This window comes from Grus americana, chromosome 1, assembly GCF_028858705.1.
Source record: "Grus americana isolate bGruAme1 chromosome 1, bGruAme1.mat, whole genome shotgun sequence".
Taxonomy (NCBI): Eukaryota; Metazoa; Chordata; class Aves; order Gruiformes; family Gruidae; genus Grus; species Grus americana.
Genome location: NC_072852.1, coordinates 201,231,542 through 201,254,595, shown reverse-complemented (window position 1 = coordinate 201,254,595; position 23,054 = coordinate 201,231,542). Strand labels below are relative to the sequence as shown.

At 45.3% G+C, this 23,054-nt stretch overlaps 1 protein-coding gene across 1 annotated transcript in view; it reads left to right on the top strand.

Annotated features, from left to right (window-relative positions):
• The window catches only part of DDX10 (DEAD-box helicase 10), a 193,499-nt gene extending 190,406 nt beyond the window's left edge, over window positions 1–3,093 (top strand). The window contains exon 18 of the mRNA XM_054808723.1: window positions 2,464–3,093. Coding sequence (XP_054664698.1) covers window positions 2,464–2,653 — 190 coding nt within the window. The 3' untranslated portion in view covers window positions 2,654–3,093. The remainder of the gene's footprint in view (window positions 1–2,463) is intronic.
• The last annotated feature ends 19,961 nt before the right edge of the window (window positions 3,094–23,054 follow it).

Here is a 23,054-nt window from a genome sequence, read left to right as displayed (position 1 = left end):
AAAATAGATATCTCACAGTTCCTTCTGAATGTGTTTTATATTTAAATGTTATGCCTTACAGACATCCAGGCCTATGGGCCTCTGAAACGCCAAAAATGAATATTGAAGTCTGCTATTTCATAACTTGCGAGATTTCTGCAATTTTAATTGCTAAGATATTTTGAACTAATGTCCTTGATGAAGCATTAGTCAATTAAGAATGCAAACTGGGCTTCAGAGTCCATTCAAATGCTGGAAGTAATCATCTCTTTTGAAACAAGCTAAAATGCTTTTACTTAATGATGTTTCAGCCTCACGCTTTTAAAGTGAACACCCATACTCTGTCCTGGTGAAAGCGAACACCATGAAACTCCAGCCCAAATCCACACTGGCCACTTGTAAAAGTGAGAGGTCTTAGTGCTTTAGAGTATTTTCATGTACTGTCAGTATAGCTTCAGCATTTATGGAATATCTTAAGCACTGCAGAGAGAAATAGTGTCCTTTCCCCAGAAAAGGAATAAAATGAACATTGGTAGCAAGCACTGAAAAGCCATCCCCATGCAAATGACAACTCAAAGCCGGTAAAGTTGCTATATCCTTTGAAATGTCCCAATTTTAGGAGAAGTATTTGATGCACAGTCATCAGCTATTTATAGAATCACAGAATGGTTTGGGTTGGAAGGGACCTTTAACGATCAGCTAGTCCAACCCCCCTCCCATGGGCAGGGACATCTCTCACTAGATCAGGTTGCTTTATTTCTTTTGGATAGGCAGGGAAGGACAATATAAAGGTAGGGTGTTTAATTTGTTTTAATTGTGGGAATGCAAGGTGTTTCTCATGGGATTTCCCTCCTCTCCGTGCTGTAATGAGCAGGCAGGGGTTGGCACCGTTCTTCTAAGAAAGGTGGGATGGATGAGTGAGAGAGGCAGGTCACATCTGCAGTCCAGTGCAAGGCTGTCAGATCTCACGTCGCTCCTTCGTCTCGATGGTGAGGCAGCCAGAAAGCGCAGTGTGTGAGCCAGGAAGAGGAGGAAGCGTTGTGCTGCCAATGCCTCTCAGAGAACGTCTGGGAACTTCCTGAAAACCCCATATTTAGGGGTTAATGTTTGGGTTAGGCTGGTTTCCAGTGAGTGGTGAAACCAGCATTTCGCAGGCTGGTAGCTAGTCCTGTGAATGGAAAAACAAGGTGGGCAGCTGAAGGTGGTTTGAAGTGGGCATTGGGTTCCCGTGCTGTGTTGGTTCGGAGAACAGTATTCCTCAATTTGAGCTATTTGTTATAACTGCTGTTTCTACTTGTGACATCTCTAAACAGTATTTCTGAACAAAACATTTCACAAACATTACATTTACACTTAAGCAATTATAAAAATTAAGGCAATTAGAAAAATTCTTGTTGAAACTTTTTTTTTTAAGTAAATTGAATTTTCTGGGTAGGAATTTGCCAGATTTTAATTGACAATCTGAATTTAACCATCTATTTTAGAAAAGCCTAAACTCAGTCTTTGAAGTTCCATTGTTATATTCTTTAAAATACAAACATGAAAAGCCAAGAATGCCATTTTGTTTCAGTTAACTTGTTTGGGGAGAATGGTTTGGGGTGCGAGGGGTTGCATTCTGCTTTTTTTGTTATGAATTCTACCCTGCAGCATAAGACGATCAGCTCTCTATAACCTGGTACGCGGATATTATGCCTTCAAATCGATTTTGTTAGATTAGATTATTTTAACCTTACATAAGATGATTTATAGCAAATTTTCTATGTTATGGACAAAAAACGTGAAGATACGTGAAAGCTTGGGCTTTCCTCCTGTTGCTGTCATGTGGCTATGTGATAGAAGTCGAAGTATTAAAACAGATACGCAGGCATTTCGTCCAGATTGAAGGCTGCAAAAGGCAATTCAGTCAAGTCTTAAGAAAAACAGCAGAAGAAATAGGAATTCACCAGGGAAAATAACTGCGTTTGGGCTTTTCCTCTTCCTCTCATGGCAAAGAGGTGGTTAATGGCTTCCAAGGAAAGCTTCTGAAAGAAGGGGAAAGAGTGGCTTGAATGAGATGGACCCAAATCAAAGCTGTATGAAGCGTAGGATTCGCCAATGAAATGACAGTTCTCATGTTTTTATTTTTGTCGCATATTTATTTTAGACAAGATCTTGAATGCATGTCAAGGTCCACTGACACATCACTAAATCAGTTTTGTCAAGTTGTCTGTCACTCTATAAGGCAGCAAATATTAGATAAGACTGATAGTGATATCTTGATATACTGTAATCAATTAAGAGAGCGGAACAGCCACCACCGCCTCGGCCTGAAAGCAGATTTAGACATTCAGAGTTCATGGGCTTCTATTGCTTCACTCTTCTGAAACGTAATTTTGTTTGCTCTTATCTTGACATAAATTTGCCTTGTTTAAAAGGAATTGTTTGATTACATGATGATATTGATTACCACAGTTGTTAAAAAGGCTAATTGATTTGTTTCTGCAGTGAACTTGAGGAGAAAAGTGGAGGAAAGAAAAGAAGCCGTAGCAACAGTACCGCAGCAGCAGAAACGCCACTGAAAAGAAAGAAGGCGAAATTCAGCCAAGAGGAGGACCCCTATTTGCCATTAGATACTGGGCTTTCTCTGGCAGAGGATGAAGAGCTTGTACTACATCTGCTCAAAAGTCACAGCTAATTATTTTTCTGCACGTTTTCTTTTCTGGGACATCTCCACAATTTTGTCAGTAGTCTACACAAAATGAATTTGGCATCTGGGCAGCTGGGTACCAGCGGACGTAGATAAATGATGTCCGTGTGCAATGGGATTGTCTTAGATTGGCTCATAGATTATAGACAATATTTAGTTTGATTTATAAGGCTTTCTAAACGAACTCTCCAACCTAAATCCCCAGATGTCATTTTGCAGTAACACATTCATAATTTAAAATCTCCCAAGTTTTGAAGCAATTATCTTTTTTATTTTAATCTTGCTTTAAATAAAAACAGGTTGCTCCTTTCTAAAGAAGAAATACTGTTGGCAGCTGAAATCACATTACTTAAAAGTAAAATGCATTTTTTCTTCTGTGTATCTTGCACATATTTTAAAAATATTTTAATAAAAATTTCTGAAGCCTTGGTGTAAACTTTTGGTGTCTCTTTTGAGTTTTGTTATGAAAACATTTATTTATCCTCCAGTTACAATTTCTGTTATGATTCTGTCACTGGTGTTAGGCAATTCAGAAAACCACTTTTAGAAGCTAAAACTTTGAATCTTGCGTTTGAATCTCATCTGAATGAGAACACAGTGATGCCACAAAACAGTAGAGCATAACACTGCCTGGTAAAATCGGTTACAAGGTAGATTTTGTGGCAGACTTACAAGTGGAAGTGAGTTACTTTTTTTGTTATGACCAAAATGAAGAAAAGTGATTTATTTTTGAGCCTATTTTCAAGTTTCATCCCATCAAGCCATGGTTAGTTATTGCAGATCTTGTGCATGCTTACCCATAACCGCTGCACCTTGATGAACAGCAACAAGACGTATGCTATGTGAGTCCTTTCCCGGAGAGAAGAAGCAGGCATTCTCTCTGAAGCAAAACAAAATTTTAATACAACACCAAATTCTTAGTTATTTAAGTAGATTTTCTTCTCTTGCTTGTACCCATGACACCTTGCCAGCTATGAGCCAATCTTACTGTCGTCTTGCTTGCATTCTTGACTACCCCCTTGAGAATATTGGTGCATCGTTCAGAAAAAAGCATGGTAACTCTTGCAGGCAATATGGAAAATGATGAAAACTGCAGCGAGTTGTACACATCTCCAAAATGAGCTGGGCAAAGGGGAGGCTGCTGTGCAAGAAAATGAAGGAGAGCAGGAAAATCCAATGTTTTGTTTGTTGACACAAGTTTTTTGATGGTGAACAGGCATGTAAAGTGATGACTGTTTTCAGCAGGCCCTGTCTTAGTGAAGTTTATATGGCAAAGTATAAAGCAAAAGTAAAACACTGAGTAGGTACAAAGGCCTGAGGGCTTTCCCCTGTTGCTTCCCTTCAGCAAATCATAAAGTACATGTGGTCTCAAAAAAGCTGTACGTTTGCTCTACCTATCACCTCTGTGAAGAACATATTAAAGTAAATACTTCTGTTATTCAATACCACTTTTTCCATTTTTTTGGTTACAGAAACCTATCAGCACCAATTCAGCCCAAGCCCTCCTTCCTCTCCCCTTACCCTGTGCTATCTTCTAGTTCAGTTACCCAAAACTGAAAATATACTGCAAATTCTTGTCACCAAATGTTGCTCCCACTGTTCTGCCAGCAGGCAGGGTATCATCAAAACAATATTACAGGCAGAGCACATCTGCCATCTGCTCCTTCCTGACAATGTGGAACGAGAAGAAATGACTGAGTTTCACAAACAGCTAAACATGAAAGATGGGACCTGCTTGGCAGCTGGCGCACGGTGGTGTGCAGTCTACGGTGCCACCATGGGCCGGGAAAATACTGTGATCTGGGAATAGTATCACTGACAAATCTGTTAATGAAGAAGGATCGGCTGTGATGCTGTTGCGACTGTGCTTAGGCTCCATCGTGTGAACGGCTGCAGGGAATGGGATGAGCAGGGTCAGGAGATGCCTCTGCCCTGGGATCATGGGTCCTGCTCCTGCAGTCGTGGAGGAAGGCGGTTAGCTGCAGCACAAGGAGCATCAACAGCAGGAAGCTCTTCAAAGATGAGCTGGATGTGGATGATAATACATACAGTGGTATATATGTCTTATTTGTAGATCCGTAGCGTACTTTGTGGTGAGCAGTTGTCTTGCGTGTCACCTGACGTCTCTCAGCTAAAATCTTTGCTCTGAGAAGGTTGGATATAGTTTATTGAGGACAAGTCAGTAGAACAAACAAAAGATTTACCATTTCTTACTGGAATGTTCCCATTCATATGCTGGGGTGCAAGAGAAATATTCTTACCAACTGAGCAGTAAGATTAAAAAATTATGTATGTTGTCAGGATTGTGCTGCACTTCTCTTTTTGTGATGTTTTCATTGTCTGCATAAAATAATTTTTCAAGTGCTCTTACTTTTGTATTTTGGGATAATGGCATTTCTAATGTACTTGTGTTGTCTGATACAGAGCCATTGTTTCTTGAATCCTTACAGAGTTTGTCCGTCTACTTCAAACATAGCTGTCCTTGAGGGGTGGTGTGTATCCGGGGTGACTCCCCAAGAATGGAGCCACGTGAAAAAGTAGAGGGAAGGAGCATGAGGCAGATGCTCCATGCAATGAGTGTATCTAAGAACTGGGAACTGCTGCATGTTGCAGGAAGAACAAGACCAAAAAAGCCAGGATTCAGCATTTTGAGGCAGTGGCTGTGGCTCTGGGTTTTCATTCCCATCAGCTGTAGGTCTGGTTTTAGAGGCTCCTCACCAGCCCTGCTTTTAGCTGTGTTTCTGGACTAAGAAAAAAAGTGCAAAGTGCACAAAACAAATGTTAATCTCAGAAATGCAAGGATTGACTTGACTGAAGGGTGTTTTCTAGGGACCTCATTTGCATTTCACACCTGTGGACCTCTCAGCCATGATCTACTGCCAAAAGACCGGGCACATGTGTCCAGGGCTGAGGGGCCAGTGGAGTGGGGCCAGCTGGGGCTGTCACCCATCGTCTCCCTTTCTCCTGATCACAGATACGACACGTGCTGCTGTAGCATCGGAACAAATCCCAGGCTTCTGCAAGTTTGTGCTTCACGTACATTATAATCCCAGCTTTACACAGGAGAAATGGAAGTACAGAAATCATTTGGCTCATCTGTAATTGAAGACTACATTGATGGGTTTATGTAGTTGAATCCACAGCTCCTAAACCACTTGTGATTTAGCAGGAGCAGCCTCTCCCTTGGCATCTGAACTGCCTTCTGTGCAGGACCGTAACCTCCAGGTGTGGTGGTGTCTGGCACTGTGAGCACCCCGGGATGGGTTTCAGGCTTCCTTCTCACCCCGCAGGCTGCAGCCCTCCATGGCCAGGGGAGAGAACGTGGCGGGGCTGCTCCTCTGGGAGGGGTAGCAAAGTCTGGGTATGGCGGTGAGCATTTCCTAAGGCCATTGGCCAGGAGAAATCCTTAAATCGCCAAGCAGGAAATCATGTTTTAAATAATGAGTTTTCATATTAGTTTGCATTGGCACTTTGTAGTAATCGTGGTTGATTTGCTGCTGCTGCTAGAATGGTTCTAGTGTGATTTATAGCTGGGTATAGAGTGAAGACTAAATCTAGTCCATTTAGCTAATTCTGAGGGTATACATGAGGCATTTATATAATGTTATAGTTTAGGAGGCTTTTATTCAGAGTCAAATTTTCTCTTTGTTGCGTACAAAATAACAGAGACATTTGTTTACTGCATAATTTATTACAATTTGTTTGAAGCCTCTTTTGGGTGGAAACTGGAAGTCAAGTAAAAGTCATGAGAGCATTGAAGAGTTTGGGATTTTTAGATTAGTTAGGTGGACTGACAGTAAATGTGGTAGCTATCGAAGGCGTCCAGCTTGCAGTATTTTCATGAGGCGTATAAAATATGTTGTTGCAAAAATACTGTTCTGCCTCCGCATCAAAGGAATTTCTGTTAGGTGTTCACTTTGTAAAGACCTTACTGATGCAGCACATTAAATTGTGTGAAAGTATAAGAAATACAGGCTCTAACGTGAGTGGTTCCAAATCAATATTTAACATTTTAAATGGATATTTTTCTTTAAATATTGTATGAATCAAAATAAAAAATAATCTTTATTCCTCCTGCAACTGACTGAGTCCAGCTAGAGCATTGACTGGTGTGTCCTGCTCTCTGGCCATACTCATAAAGAGGGAGAAATGCCTGAAGCAAAACATTAAAAACCAGAGAGCTGTGGTAGGGAACATTCGATTCAGACTATAAAAAATAGTACAAGATCTGAAGATGCTGAACTGACCCCGTGGGTTCGTCTAATCCTGGATACATATGATAAAACTGATATAAAACACAAGAAGAAAATGTCTCTTAGTAAAGGTTGCAAATGGGTATTTTTCCTTATCATGCTGCTCTCTAGTTTGACCTGATTGATCCTTACTTCTTGTGAGAGGTGGAGTATGCCTTGTAGCAGGGACGCTAAGCTGTGGTAGGCTGCTGCTGCTGCTGCTGCTGCTGCAGAAATGGCCACTGTGGCTCAGGATGTCGCTGCTTTTATGCTGGAGGTCACTGCCCCAGCCGTAACCTTCCTCTGACTAATAACCTGAGGTTTAAATTGAGTCGGTTGGTTCTGCGCTGAAACGGATGAATCCTTACACCGTCCATTTTGCTGATGGGGCTGAGGGCTGATAACAGGCAGCCGCAGGACGGTCAGACTTTCTTGTGCAGCAGCCGCTTCCACTGTTAATTTGATAGGGACCTTGAACAGAGTGTAGCCAAACCTTGCACCCAGCGTGCTTCAAGCTAGAAGATCCAGAACGCATCTTAACTCCAAGAGAAATACAATTTCCAATCAATAGTTTTAGTAAGAAAAGACTATTACCTTCACTTCTTGACAATATTTCATTAAATTTTTTTATTGCTGTCTTCTCTGCTGTTTGCATCTCCTCTGAATTTAGTCTCGTCCTTTCAGATTAATGTTTTATTCTCAGAAGTATCTGCAAGTTTTATCTTTAAAAGGTGGAACTAGATGCCAGAAAATTGCATTGTTGTCATCTTTGTAAATCATAACAATTACTATCGAGGCTTTATACCAAGTGAACACTTTTATAATGAAGTACTCCCCAAACTTCAAAGGCAAATGAGTCAGTCAAGAACATCAACGAATTAGAAAGCCTAATGCAGAAGAAGATTCTTTTCAGGCCCGTTAGGAGGTATTGCTGTGATTAAATCAGTAGTGAGAAGTCGATCTGTTCCAAGAATGCCTTGTGCATTGCCTATTTTTGTCCATGTCTGGCCAGAAGCCATTGTCTGCAAAGAAAACTATTCATCAGATTCAGTCATGTAAAAATGATTGCTTAAATTACACTGGGCTATCAGCTAGTGGATTTACCCAGGAGTGGAATCTCTTGGGTAGATGCTATCTATAAGTTTTGTACATCATCTGAGATGTGTTTTGTCTATAAAATATAGATAAGTTTAATTAAACTAAATTAGTTTTGTTAAGCAGTTTTTGAAATCCTTTTGAGCTGAGAAGTAGCCGTGCCGAGATTTCAGCTGCGTTAAGAGGAAACTAATGAGCATTGTTCTCCTAATCACGTATGGGATCCTGGAGGAAGATAATGTTCCTGGCTATGGCCTCTCTGGGGCTGCAGAAGTCCCCTCTCTCATGCACAGCTCGTCCCTCTGATGCTAAACCAAAGCTGTTAGGAAAAAGCCATGTGTAAGTACAGGCTGTAAATTGAACTTGCTGTTACTGGCGGTGATGTGCTTTAGCTTATCACACTTTAAGGTGAAATGGAATTTGGTTCATTTTTTTGCAAGTCCATCATGTATACATTATGCTGTCCTTCGTAAGGAAGTAAAATAGTTCCTCCAATCTATGATTAACAGCCATACTCCTGTGATCCTTCCCACCAATTGTATTTGATTATACTGAAATGCAACTTGGTTTTATTCCATGAACTCAGTGAAAGTTAATGTCTATAGCGCAGGAACGAATTTAAGCTTGCTAGTCGCCACAAATGTCTTACAAGTTGCATCTCAGCAAGTTACAGGGATTTTATGCCACTGCCCTGAGTACAGTTTTTATTTATTTGGAGATGTTACCAGGCCTTTGTGGAAAACACTGGGATTTGTTTTTGTTTTTAAGAGAACTTTGTGTTCCCTTCTCAAAGCAGATACTGCTGTGAATCATTTTCCCTAGCAATGAGGTGAGTCTACTCCAGCACACTCTCAGTTGCACTCAGAAACTTTCTGATGTGCTTCAGATTGATGCCCTGACTTGTCAATAAAAGGGCTGCTCATGGATGGGCAAGTGTGCCTTGTCCGGGGTCTGAGTCAGTGCGAGCTCTGTCCTGGCTTCCAGCCCTGGCCAGACAGAAACAGCGGCTGAAGCCTCGTGGTTGCCCCTGCTCTCTCATAGGTAGCTGCTTTATGAGTAACATCAGAGGTGCTAAAAAGCCTCTTAAACCCTCCATGGAGCCATTTCTGACTAAGGCGACAAGAGTTATGGGGCTTAAGTTCTAAGACAAGCAAGACCATCATGTTGGGTGTCGGGGGTGTGTGGGTGTGCGCACCCAGCGCATGAAGTGGTTTGTTCGTTGGATGGTCCAGGCACCCCCAGGTTGTGTCTGCAGCGACAAGGTGATGGAGTGAGTGGCTGGAGCCTGTGGGCCGACTTGAAATGAGACAATTGACTGAACTTTCACAATTCAGTATTTGATTCCAGCTGGGAATTTTGGACAGTGCTAGAAATTTTCCCCAAGGCAACACCTGCTGTGTCCAGTCCAGTTTGTATGCCCGCATTAACATCCTGGATGAAGTGTCCCAGAGACTTCCCAATAATTTAGTGTTTTTCCTTTTAACAAACACTCAGAGTGTCTGTGCAACCCTAACCTGGGTGCAAAGAAATGCTGGGAATTCAGTGAATGATTTGGTGTCATCCCACACAATATTACATACTGACATGACTGCAAGTCAGCTTGCAGATGGATCCTGTTCCCTGAAGGGAAACCAGATGTCCCGCTCTCAATCCCCAGGTCATGGCAAACGGCACAATTCCTACATATATGCTGCTAGCCCTGTCCTCAGTGGTCCTGACCTTCAGGGGTCGTTGTGTGATGGAGACCTAGGACATGGTTAAGAAACATAATAGTAAATAACCAGCAAGGTTACGGTGAGCAGCAAACACCCCGTTTCACTCTAGCACTGTCTGGAACGCACAAAGCGATGCACGTGAGCCCCATTCTTCCTCCAAGAGACTGGGTGATATTTGCCTTTATCTGACTATTTTTAGAGTTGTTCTCTGTAAATCTCTCCATCCTACATCAGGAAAAGAAGAACATCCTATAGCCTTATAGGGAGCTATCAAGCTTGTCTTTGGCACCCTTTTGCCAAAACCCTCCCCCCCATCACAGGGGAGAAACAGTCCCCAGCAGAAGCACTGGGCTCTGGCTGATGTTCCTTGGCAAACCTGTGTGCTGCAACGTAAGGCAGTGACGAGGTGACGTGAGGATGTTAGCTGTCAGGGGCCAGGCCAGGAGCTTTCCTTCAAGCCTACATCCTCCCTGACAACTTTTTTTTTTTTCTCTTTTAACTCCATAAATTTATTTTCCTAATCTTACACCTAGCAGAAAGTCAGTGGAGGGGATTGCAAGGGATCAGCACGCAGGGGAAACTCAGCACGCAGGGGAAAGGCTCCACCGCTGCCTTCCCTCAGGCTATGCTCTTGTCCAGCATCTGCTCTGTGGCTGCGGCTGCTGGGCTGGATGGTCCTTGACCCACGCAGCTGTTCAGTTGTCTTTATAAAGACGAGTTCACCAGTGTAAGGAATCAAGTGTGCTGGGTAGGATGAAGAGCTTGCATTTCTTAAATATATGTAAGAATGTGCTAATCTAGTTCCTTGTCTAGTGAGTAATTAAGCCCATTTACTCTTTCTGCCTCTTCTTGTAGATGCTGATACATTTTTTGCAAACTGGTTTGCTTCCTCAGCACCTAATTTCGGCATAAACAATACCAAGCTGTTAGTGATGCAGAATTGCCTGGCTAAAAGAGCAGCTCTCCTCCAGAAACTTGCTAAATAAAATCAAGGGAGGGTAAAATTCTGCATTACGCTCTCTTTTTATTTCCCCACTGACTTCACCGTGCTAAGCATCTGAGATTCTCGTTTCTATCCTCTGTTTCATGTGGTGGAAGCAAAGGATGGGAGTGCAGGACTTGGGCACCTTCGGGCTGCTGCAAACCCCCTCTGCCTGGGGCTGAGCAGCTGCCACAGTCCCACCCCAGTGGGACCTGGATAGTAGAATTATAGAATGATAGAATGGTTTGGGTTGGAAGGGACCTCAAAGATCATCTAGTTCCAACCCCCCTGCTGCGGGCAGGGACACCCTCCACTAGACCAGGTTGCCCAAAGCCCCATCCAACCTGGCCTTGAACACTTATCAGCACCGTTCTGCTAAGGGAGGGCACCGGGAAGATGCCTGAGCCCCTAACAGTGGTGTCTGCAGCAGTATGGGGTCTGCACAGAGACAAGTGGCACAGAAAAAAACCAAGCCCTGCGAGACCCTTGGCAGGACAAGGAGTGAGAAAACACCAAGGAGAGCGAAGTCAGAAGGAGTGAGACATTGGGTGGGAGACAGCCAACGTCTTCTCCTGCCTACTGAAGTCTGGGTGGGCCCATCAGAGATGGCTTGGGTAGGTTTGGCTACGGGGAGATGCCTTCTCCTGGCCACCAGCAGTTGCCTGCTCTGGAGCGGTTGCTCCTGTCCTGCCAGCGCAGCCGTGGGAGACAGGCGTGTGCAGATGTCCCCCAGGGCTGCCACTGCAGCCAGTGCCAATGCAGTCATTTGGTCTTTTCTAAAATTTGGTTGAATCCTCTGTGTTATTTGATAAGTGTGATTGGCCAACTATGCCGTTTTGCAAGATTGTGTGCTTAAGATAAGCTCTTTCATTGCATTAGCTACTCAGAATTATTTTGAATGTTCAAAATGTCTCTCTCTCTGTGATAGTATGAGATCTTAGACATTTAACAACAATTCACACTCACATTTCTGGTGGGTAATATTCAATATCTCACCTAAATATTCTCCTCTGTAGCGTAAATATTCATCATTTTCCCCATCTACTCCTGACTGCCTGCGCAGATGCTGAAATTTTCTGTCAGTCAAGTCATAAGGCGTTAAGAGGGGCAGTTTTTCTCAACTAAGTGAAAATATGAGCTTGTCTATTTAGCTCTGCAGCAATGCCAGCATCCATTCTGTGCTCGGTTAGTGCATGTCGCTGCAGCAGCCACAGCTTCTGCAGGAACAAGTAACACCATGAAATCATGTGCTGAGTGTTTTATTAGGGAAATACAAAGCTCAGCGTTTGATCCTCTGTGGTAAATCATCTAAAACACCCATCCCAGCCTCCCGCTCTCAGCCTCCTGCCTTCCCATTTTCCTGGTCTGCTGTGTGTTCTCGTGCACTAGTGCCCGTTTGACAGGCAATACCTGCCCTGGAGCAGCCCGGCAAAACGCCTGTGGTCCTCCCCGGCAAGGGGCCGGCAGCGGTCTGAGGGCTGGCAGGAAGCTTGTGTTGGCCCGTCCACCCCTGGCTGCAGTGGTTCTGCCCCACGTGCTGCAGTGATCTCTGTAACACCCACTTCCTTCCTGCGAGATGTCTCATCTCCTGCTGCAGCCTCTCATCAGCAGTACCTTCATGGGCTCACCAGGCAATCAGGTCCAACAGGCAGACTATTTCTCCTCTCCAGCATCTATTTAGCACTGCCTTGACTCCTCTTGGCCATCTGGTTCTTTTCCTTGAGCAATTGCCACGTCCCCCTCCAAGTGCAGCCCTCTAAGCTGGCCTGAGAGGTCCCTCTGAGGACCACTGAAGCTGTGCCGGGCAGAGGATGATGCTGCAAAGCTCCGGCAGTGCTCCCGTATATGTGTGCCTGTATGAGGATGATCTTTTCTGAAATGTGGGTTTGCTGACTCCCAGGTCAGGGTTATGCACTCTCACCAGAAGCAAGCTTCCTTCTTGTTACTTGTGTACTTCAAGGTCAGAGTCCGTGTCCAGGCAGCTTTCACAGACCATCTGCAAACTGTTATTTGACTATCTATCTGTGGAGACTGTCTTCGGTTATCTGTGCATTTATTTTATAACTATATAAAAGTTAGAATCATGGAATCCTTTAGGCTGGAAAAGACCTTTAAGATCATCAAGTCCAACTGTTAACATAGGACTGCCAAGTCCACCACTAAACCATAGAATCATAGAATCCTAGAATGGTTTGGGTTGGAAGGGACCTTAAAGATCATCTAGTTCCAACCCCCCTGCCATGGGCAGGGACACCCTCCACTAGACCAGGTTGGCCAAAGCCCCATCCAACCTGGCCTTGAACGCTTCCAGGGAGGGGCCAACTATCTAAAACTAACTAACTAAACCATGTCCCTAAGCACCACATCTACACACCTTTTAAATACCTCCAGGGATGGTGACTCAACCACTTCCCTGGGCAGCCTGGTCCAATGACTGACAACCCTTTTGGTAAAGAAAGTTTTCTAATATCCAATCTAAACATCCTCTGGCACAACTTGAGGCCATTTCCTGTTGTCCTATTGCTTGTGACTTGGGAGAAGAGACCAACACCCCCCTCGCTACAACCTCCTTCCATGTAGTTATAGAGAGCGAAAAGGTCTCCCCTCAGCCTCCTTTTCTCCAGACCAAACAACCCCAGTTCCCTCAGCCACTTCTCATATGACTTGTGCTCCAGACCCTTCACCAGCTTCATTGCCCTTCTCTGGACACGGTCCAGCACCTCAATGTCCTTCTTGTAGTGAGGGGCCCAAAACTGAACACAGTACTCGAGGTGCGGCCTCACCAGTGCTGACTACAGGGGGACAATCACTTCCCTGGTCCTGCTGGCCACACTATGTCTGATACGAGCCAGGATGCTGTTGGCCTTCTTGGCCACCTGGGCACACTGCTGGCTCATATTCAGCCAGCCGTCGACCAGCACCCCCAGGTCCTTTTCCACCAGGCAGCTTTCCAGCCCCTCTTCCCCAAGCCTGTAGCTCTGCATGGGGTTGTTGTGACCCAAGTGCAGGACCTGGCACTGAGCCTTGTTGAACCTCATACAGTTGGCCTCAGCCCATCGATGCAGCCTGTCCAGATGCCTCTGTAGAGCCTTCCTACCCTCAGGCAGATCGACGCTCCCACCCACCTCGGTGTCATCTGCAAACTTCAGATTCATCATGGTTCAGGTGTGCTTCAAGTGAGGAACATGTCACTTCTGTACTGCCAGCTCTCGCCATCACCCATTATATGCCATTTGAAAAGTGCCTAAGATTCAGTGGAGCAGAGGCTAATGAGTGAAGGAGCAGATGTGCTCCCTAACACTCCATGTCCCTTCCAGCAGGACCACTGTCCTTGGGTAGTCTCTGGTCCACTGTGAGAACTGTTGAGTGAACAACCTGATTTTATTTTGCAACTCCAGAGTGCATCCCTGGTGCAACAGGTGCTCTCTGGACAAGGAGTGCCCTACACAGATGCTGAGCCTTCCGGACAAGCATTGAGAAAATTATGTAAGTTCTTAAGAGGGTGTTGTTATGCACGGCGTAAGAAACATTACAGTGAGTGAAAAGGAACAATGATCAACTTGGAGAAAGAGGAGAAATTTTTCACTTTACTGAAAATGTTGCATTGAGTTGCCATATTATTAAGAAAACCATGATCTTGATCAGATTAATGGGTGATTACCCTATGAAGAGCAACTTTAGTATTACATATGAACACTCATGAAAATCTGTCTAGCATGGCTCATTTAAATTTAAAATGGGTGTTTCAGCTGCCATTTGCCAAACTGGGAGTCAGCTGCGGCTAATGAGAGTGCACAATCTCTGCTGAGGGTTTTAAGGATCCTGTTTTGCAGCATGTTACACTCATTTTGTGAGCAGAATTGTTGACCCCAGGTGAACATGATGCCGGCAGCAGAGCTGGGAAGAGAACTGGGGTCTTGGTGCAATGATCTTTTAGGTGCAAATCCTGCCAGTGCCTCTGCCATCCTTTCCAAAAAGAGACACCAGGTTTGTGTTGTGCTTTGGCAGAGTTTGCTGTTAATTCTCTCTTGTGCACATCAGTGCCTGAAGAACTGCTGGCATCATTTCATTTGAAAATCGCAGGATGAACAAGTGCCTCTCTATGTATTTATGATAGTGCTTTAAGTACTGCTTGAAGCATCTGAAAGTCACTGGGTCGACTCTTTGAAATGTTTGGCACTTTCTATGCCTCAAGGTCAGCAATAAAAGTCCTGCTGATTTGTTGAAAGCAGAGGTGGCCTCAGGGCTGATGTTTCTGAAAAAAGCCTCACTTTTGACCCCAGCTCCAGAGAAATGATCCCCCAGCTTGTGACCTGTCACCTGTGCTCACGCGGAGCAGCACTTACTGGTTGGAGCTGTGTTCAAGGACCTATATTTAGCCAAAGCATTGTGAGAAAACAGCCAACGAGGTTGTCTCAGGGGCAGCTTTGGGGAAACGCTTTTGTTCTCTGGGCAGTGGTTCAGTTGTATCAGCAATGGTGGGGAGGCCTGGATGGAGGGGAGATCAGGATTTCAGCTACTGATATCACCTCATGTATTGGTGCAGGCTTCTTAAAAAGTCTGTGTAGGTAATCCCTCCATGGGACGGAGAAGGGAGGATAGGTTGGTATCAAGACTTTGGGAGAGCCTTTTGTCTCAGGTTTATTGCAAAGACGCAATCAGGAGAGTGAACTTAGCCAAGAAAAAGGGTCTGACTGTGACCCAGCAGAGCTTGTGTATGATGGGACAGGGAGGGCTGGATTCCCTGCTCTGGGAGGGAGGAGGGGAGAGACACACGTTTCACTGGTGACCTGGTGAGGGAGGAGTCCTGAGCACATCCTGCTGTTGTGGTGAGCTGGGATGATGGATGAGGTATGCTCCAGTCTAGTGCAATAATGCACATTGGCCTTGGTCCTTCAAAATGCCAGTTTCTCCCAGCTTTACTGGTTTGCTAATAGACTGTTGCTCATTCCTCCCTTCCCCTGAGCCCTTTCCCGTCTTGAAAGAAGGAAGCTGTCAGGCTTTTCAGCAACACCAGTGCTGAAGCACAATTATGCCACCAAGTCCCCCGGCATTTGGATGAGGAGTTGTTGGGGGTTGTCTCCTTGCTTCCTCCAGGCAGCTGACTTTGTTGGAGAACATGACCACAGAAGAACCAGAACTTAGGCATGGCAGGATCACGGGCATTTTAGGCTGTGCAGCCATGGTGATGGTCTGTTTGCTTCCAGTACAGGTTGCTCATCTATGGGCAGTAACCTCAGAGCTGAAGAGCCATGAGAAACCACTGGTGGAGCTCTGCAAGGGTGTGCTAAGGCTGCTCTGCCCTCATTGCTGGGAAGTGCACAGGACTGCCCCGTCGTGGAGACCTGCCCTGTCTCACCAGTGACAGTGGGGAGATAGATATATGTATATACATATCTGCAAAAAAAAGATGTGGAAGCTGGGTTGATGATGACATGGCCAGCTGGGACACTTTGGGACAATTTGCTTGTACAACATATCCTCTGACTTTTTTGCCTTCAGGAGCATCAGCTGTGTAGGGATGGGGTTTGTCAGGCTGCTTTCAGCATAGCTGAGCCCAGCCCCGAGGGGACCTGTGGCCGTTTCAGTGAGACAAATTGTGCACGAGTGAGGCACTGGGCAAGATTAGGCTGCAGCCCTTTACTCTCTCTGGGAGGCTACCTGTGCCGTCCCAGAAAATGTGGTAGTTGATATATGGGGAAAAAGCACTTTTGTTCACTTTAGATCACTTTGAAATTTTTTCTCTATGGCTTATAAAGAATAATCCATTTTATAAACCAAATCCTGTTTGAACAACACGTCTCTGTTTAATGTATTGATCTGAGCAGCAGCAGCAGCCGGGTGGCACTGGGCTCTACAAGGGCTGTTGGGAGGAAAGCCGTGTGCTGTGTAAACTGCTGCATTAGGAGGTAAGCGTGCTCACGTCGGGCTGTGTGCTGAAATGCGCTGAAGTTTCTTAGAGCTTTGCAAGAATTCAGCAATAATCAGCCACTGACAAAAATGAATCTGTAAATTAGCAGGGACACCGTTGGTTGCTTTTTCATCACTTGATTGGTGGCCTTGCAAAGGTGTTTTCTGAATTTGGTGGAGAAATGAGTTTTAAAGGAGGGAAAAGGACTTGGCTGTTTTCTGGCACATTTTGACCATAACTGTATGTGTGGAAATGAGACTGCAAAGGTGACTGGTTAATTTTACCTTTCTTTTGTTTAAGAGCAGTTTCTGTATCTGTTATTGTTTCAGGAATTTGAACTTGATACATACACAATGCAGCTGCAGAACTAATTACACAGAGTCACGAAGGGGTTATAATTCATTGTAATGTTAAAAATGAGAAGCTATTCAAAGGTCCCCTATATTCAGGAGGGAAAACAGAAAGTTTCTTTCTCTGTGAAGCAGACTTGATTGTGATCTGAAAACATTCAAGGCAGGACCTTGCTCTGGAGCCACTGTAAGAAAGTGCAGCATGCATTAAGCATCGAACATAGCCCCTGAGCTCACTCCAAGTTCATTTTGCTTTCTCTCCTGAAGCAACAGGTTTGTTGCTGAAGTTGGTGGCTGGCAAGACAAGGATGCAGAAACTCTTAGAATGAGACAAGGGACTGGTTTTGCATCTGCAAAACCTGAGCTCAGATGTGAAAAACCCATCTTAATCCCTGCACTGGCGCTGGTGTTTATTTATTAAACATAAGAGAGGCTCTGCCAAACAGAAGACACAGATCCAGGCAGGCTGTTTCTGGGCGCCTAGAAGAAGTGTGGAGGGCAGGTGGCACCAGTGGCCATGTCCCCAAAGGTGTATTTCCAGCCTGGGAGAAGTAACCTGGGAGGAAGGTTTGGAAAGATTTACAAAGGGACAACCCTGCTTGCCTGGACCAAGAGACTTGGTCATCCCTTCTCTATCCAGAAATGTAGTTGGTGGCTACCAGCATCACCCCAATGGAGCTGTGTTGGTTTAGACCAACTGTAGGTTTGTCTGCTCAGTATATTAATGTCAAATGTGAGCAAAAACCTGGAGCCTTCAGCACAGGAGGTGAAGGGACTGGAAATCAAAATAGATAGGCATCGCCTGGGAGCAGGGGGAGGTGGGGAAAGGGATGCCCTGTAGTGGATGTTGGGCTTTGAGAACTTTGAAGCCCTCTGGTTCGTGGTGATCTGCAGTGTTCCTGCCCTCCCTGCGTGCTTGCTGCTGCTTCTCAGTGTATATTTGAACACTTCATACTAATGATCATTTATTGGGAGCAGCAATGCAAATGTGTTCTCACCAGTGATATGAGAAATCTGCCGTTGTCTCAGCTTTTCTTCTGGTTTGACAAGTGCTTTATAGCAGGCGATAACAGTCTCTGACACAGCCAAGACACTTTCGTAGCATTTTGTACCTCTGTCAGTTTAGCTGAGCTGACTCGTGATCCATTTTTAGCATTGATGAGAGATTTTTCCCAGGATTTTCCTTTAGTGTGTAGAAGCATTTCTGTGAGATGTTTTCATGTGGCAACAACTTCTCATTTGATCCCAAACTGTGTATCCTGGACAGTGTTGCTCTGAGGGAAAGGTTCCTCTATGCTGGAGCTCACGCCTGCTTCCCAGGGGCACAGGCGTCTCCCAGCATCGCGTAGCAAAACTCGGGTTGTTCCTCGTTATGGAACAGACGCAAGTGAATCTCAAAATGAAGCATAAATGCAGCAAAACTGGCCTCAAGGAGTTTTAGATGCTGTTCAGATGGCCATGAAATACATGGACCTTCTAAAGAAGTGAACATTAATAGCCAATCTCTTGTGAGAAATGTGATATAGCAGAGGGATTGGGGGAAAATGCAAATTTTCGTTATTTGGGGGGGGTTTTTTGGTATCACATACACATTTCCTTGGCACTGAGGCAGTGCTAGGAGATAGGTCCTCAGAACAATAAAGACAGCTTTGCCATGTAATGCATAGCTTGAAGTTCAGGACGGTGATTAGTTACACGGGTGGTATTGGTGCTGTTATATAGGTGTCATTTCTTTGCAACGAGAAGTACCAGAAAGAAGTTTGCAACTGTTGAAGAATGTTGCATAACTGTATACAATTGGTTTTGTTTGGTTTGGGGTCTTCTTCAGGATTAATAACATTTATTTAAAGATTGGTCCCATTAAAATTGCCGTATTGATTCACTTGCCAGGAAAATAGCTTGGTGGATATTTCATATCGTACAGCTGTATTGATCTTCTAGAAGCTGATGGGATGGCAGCTTTCATCATTGGACAGCACATTAACACCTTAATTGATATATTCTGAAAGCTAATTAGAGGCCAGCTGGATTTCTTGTGGGAATAATATTTATTTTTGATGTTGACAAAGTGCTCCAGAGCACAAGTCATATGGTGTGATTTAACAGTGATTAAAACTTGGCTACAGACATACACAACTTGAGGAAACTGCCAAGCAGCCGAGACTAGAAAGAGTGAAGACCTAGATGTGTATAATTACTTTGTGCTCCATCACATACACACATCTCCGTCTATCTATCAGTCAGTGAAATATCTGGAGAACGGTTGCAGCACTTTAATTATTCACTGTCAATCACGCTCTAACCAGCACAGACATGTGTGCGTGCGCGTGCCATGTGCAGCCTTGTCCGGAAACTCTTTGGAGAAGATGTTATTAAGGTCACACAGGTAAGTACAAGCAAATCAGGAAACCTTAACTCTGTCCACCCGTGGTATCTTACAGTGCAGCTTCTCTGATATGATCATGTTTCTCACCTTATAAAATATAACAATTATTTTTTTCCCATAACTCATATATCCCGTCTCATGGATATGCTTCCCGCTGCTCACAGGGGAGAGAAAGAGGGAAGGCCAGGTTGGACGGGGCTTTGGGCAGCCTGGTCTAGTGGAGGGTGTCCCTGCCCATGGCAGGGGGGTTGGAACTAGATGATCTTTGAGGTCCCTTCCAACCCAAACCATTCTGTGATTCTGTGATTCCATGATTCTGTGACCCGGGGACCCTGTCCTCATGAAAACTTCCTGGTGAGCACGCAGGGCTCCTGGGATGGTTAACTCTGATGTAGCCATCTGCATCTCATCAGATAGATCCCGCCACTAATTTTGTGCTGTCTGATCTTTTATATATCTGCCTCTCAATTTGCTATGAAGAATTATCTTTCCAAATTTCCTCCAGTACTTTGGATAACTCTGGCAAAGAATTCCCTGCATTTTAAGTTTACTACATTTGATTTTTTGTTTTATTTCTCTAGAGGGGAAGTGTTCAGGATGATAAGGTTAAAGGTTTTCATTGAAAATTGCAGGTAAGCTTTACGCACAGCACATCCATTCTCCTGCAAAGAGCAAAGTCAAGCAGCTCTGCCTTCTCCTTGTGTGCTTCTGCAAGATCTGCTCTCAGCCTCTCATCCACAGACTGAACCATTTTCTTTTTATTACTATTGAAGGCTGCGACTGTTTTTCAATTTTCTTTCATTTGTGGCAGGTATGAGCTCTATCTGTTTTTCTGTAATTGATTCCTGTTCTCATTTGTCTCCTCCTGCCTTCAGACGAGCTTTGTGCTCTGCAGAGCTCTGTCAACGTCTGCAGCCGTTGGAGCTCTGCCTTTGCAGCAGCCGCCTCTGCCCAGCTGCCAGTGCCTGCCTGCGGCATCCCGGCCGCTGCCTGCGCTTCCTCTCCTCCTGTGGGACCCACTCGTCCCGTGAACCACGCCGACACTTGATGGGATTTCGTCATTCGCTTTTATAGCACTGTGCCCTGCTCCTGTGCTGCTTTGTCTTCGAGAGCAGGCAAATGGTTGGGTGTGTGCTTGGGGCAGGCTGAAGGTTTTGCAAGTGTCTCTGACACAGGATGAGTTTCTCAGTTTCCAATCTGCTTATCTGTAGCAGGTAACTCCAGTTTCCCAGGATGGTCTTCTGCATCTCTTACTGCTCTAGTAAGGTCACTCATCCAGCTTAAGGAGCTGAGCAGGCACTAAAGAAAGTGCTCGCTATCTCCTGCAAGATCGGTTACCTTCCTATGAGCTGAACTTACCTTCATTTCTGTGTTGCTTCTGCTGTAGCCCTCTTGATTTTATCAAATCCCAACTGTGCCTCCAGGAGCTCACGTCAGAGAGGGAGTCTGAAAGAGCAGCATTGTCCTGCAGGGAATGTTGCTGACCACTGGCAGGTGGCTGCAGCGTCTTCCCAACACAATGCTTCTTACTTTCTGCTAATACTTGGCCTCATCTCGCTCTCAGATGTAATCTCATCTCCCTTGATGTCTGGGGCAGGTGCAGGAGGAGAGAGGATCTCCTCAATATTTACAGAAAGTTTCTGCCCAACTGCAAAAAATCATCAAGAAAAAGATTTTGTTTCTATTAGTCTGGGCAAGGAATTTATTTATGAAACTAAATTAATGTTTTTTCCTGGCAATGCTCTCTTTTAGTAAATCTTCATGAAGCTGATATTATCATCACTTTCCCAGTGGCTTCCCATTGTATCGCAAGCATAGTCTTGTAGCAATTAACCTCCAATGTTGACTAGTTCTCGGTTTGGGTAACCTGCAAGCTTTCCTCCTCAGCCCAGAGCTGATCATACTTCTCAGCCTCAGCACAGGGACGATGGCTGTCAGCACCTTTTTCCAAAGTTCTCTGAGACCTTGGGCTCCTCTTACACCGGTAGTTCCTGTTCTGGAGTATGTTACCAGTGGCTTCCCCAAAGGGCTCCATCCTGCCTGGCCAACAGGACTTGCAGGACGCCTCTCCTGGAGGAGAACCTGGAGGTGAGCAGGGTTCCCCAGCCAGCCCTGGCGAGGTGGCTGTGGGTGCCGTGGGGCTCTGTCCCTGGGGTGCAGGCGTGACCGAATCATGCCTCCATCTCCCTTTCTGGGAATGGCCTGAGGGATTTCTGGTGCTCCAGAGCCACTTGGCATCAAAGGGCGCCATGCCCTGGGGGCTGTAAGTCTGCTCACTGAGGTGTAAAGCTTAATGGATCACATGCCTACGGCTACACGAGCTGTACACAAATAGAGTCTGCTGTAAAGAAAATGCATTTGTGAAAGTCTGCTTGGAGTGAATGATGGGGCAGGCACGCGATGCCTGACTAAATCCTTTGACGCTTGCAGGTTTGCTGGCGTGATTGAAAGCCTGCGGAAGGTGCTGGCCAGGGAGCAGCTTTGGGCTTTACAGGCTGGCTTCATGCACTAGGTAATGACATATCATTGAACTGAAATGGCTGTTAGAAACCTCAAAGAAGAGCCAGACTTGAATTCTTCACCTCGCAACAGGTAAAATACATTATATAGTAACTATGCCTGATAAAGCTTTAATATGCAATCTGCATTTCTGTGCACACTGATGGAGTTTCAATGTGCTGCTCTCTGTCTCGCCTGGGCTGCAGTTCAATGGCAAACAGGCTACATCATGGATGACTTAGAGACTTAGAGACTGAGAGCCTTGCTGGGGTCACAGCAGCATGCAAGTACCTACGGGTTGTTGCTTTTTGTCAGTGGTAGGAGCTAAAAACCTTTCTGGATCTGTGCCTACCTCCTTAGCTAGGATGAATGGAAGTGTTTCTCATATCTGATAAAGGCTGTCTGGATCAAAGTGATAGGATATCACCCTCATTAATTCCAGTTATTGCCTGTGCTCAAGACATGGGCATTGTGGACAGAATCACAAGCTCTCCAGTTTGGTCTCTGGGGTGCTGTGAGTTGGGGGCGGATGAAGGGGTTTGGGGAGCAGTTCCAGGTACACACTTCATTGGGAAATGAACTTTTTTTCTCCTTTGGAATGGCACAGTGAGCCCATACCTGTCTTCTCTTAGGAGGGAGAGGGAAGCAGTTTTACTCATTACTTTCTCTCCTCTTTGAAGCTTTCCAGGAGAAATGGTGCTGGGGCAGGGTAGTAGGTAGAGCTGCCAACACACGCAGCAGTGTCTTGGTCCTGAGGAAAGAAAACAAAGCAAACCCAAATGTCATACCAGACCAGCACTGCCTGGATAGGATGTAAAGCTGAGCTCCCACGGTCCTGTGACATCTGCTGAGGGGCTGTGTGACCAGTTCGTGCGGGGCCTCCCACCTGCCCTGCTCAGCTGCCTTGTCCTGGATCTGCAAAGCTGTGGTTGGGATTTCTGCACCGTGTGTGCCCGTGCCCTGTGCAGGGCATGTTCAGGGGGGTACCGTCCCCCAGCACATTGGACCCGCTGCATGCCCCAGGGCTGTGTGTGCGTGTTGCAGGCAGATGCACCGGGGCTGCCGCACCACCCTGGAAACTCAGCCCAGCTCGCCTTGGAGACAGCTGGAGAGCATCTGCTTGCTGCAGAACCTTAACTCACTGATTTATCGGGTCACATGGTGATATTTTTCCCCTCCAGACCATGGAGAGTCTCACCACCATCTTGGGGACACAGCA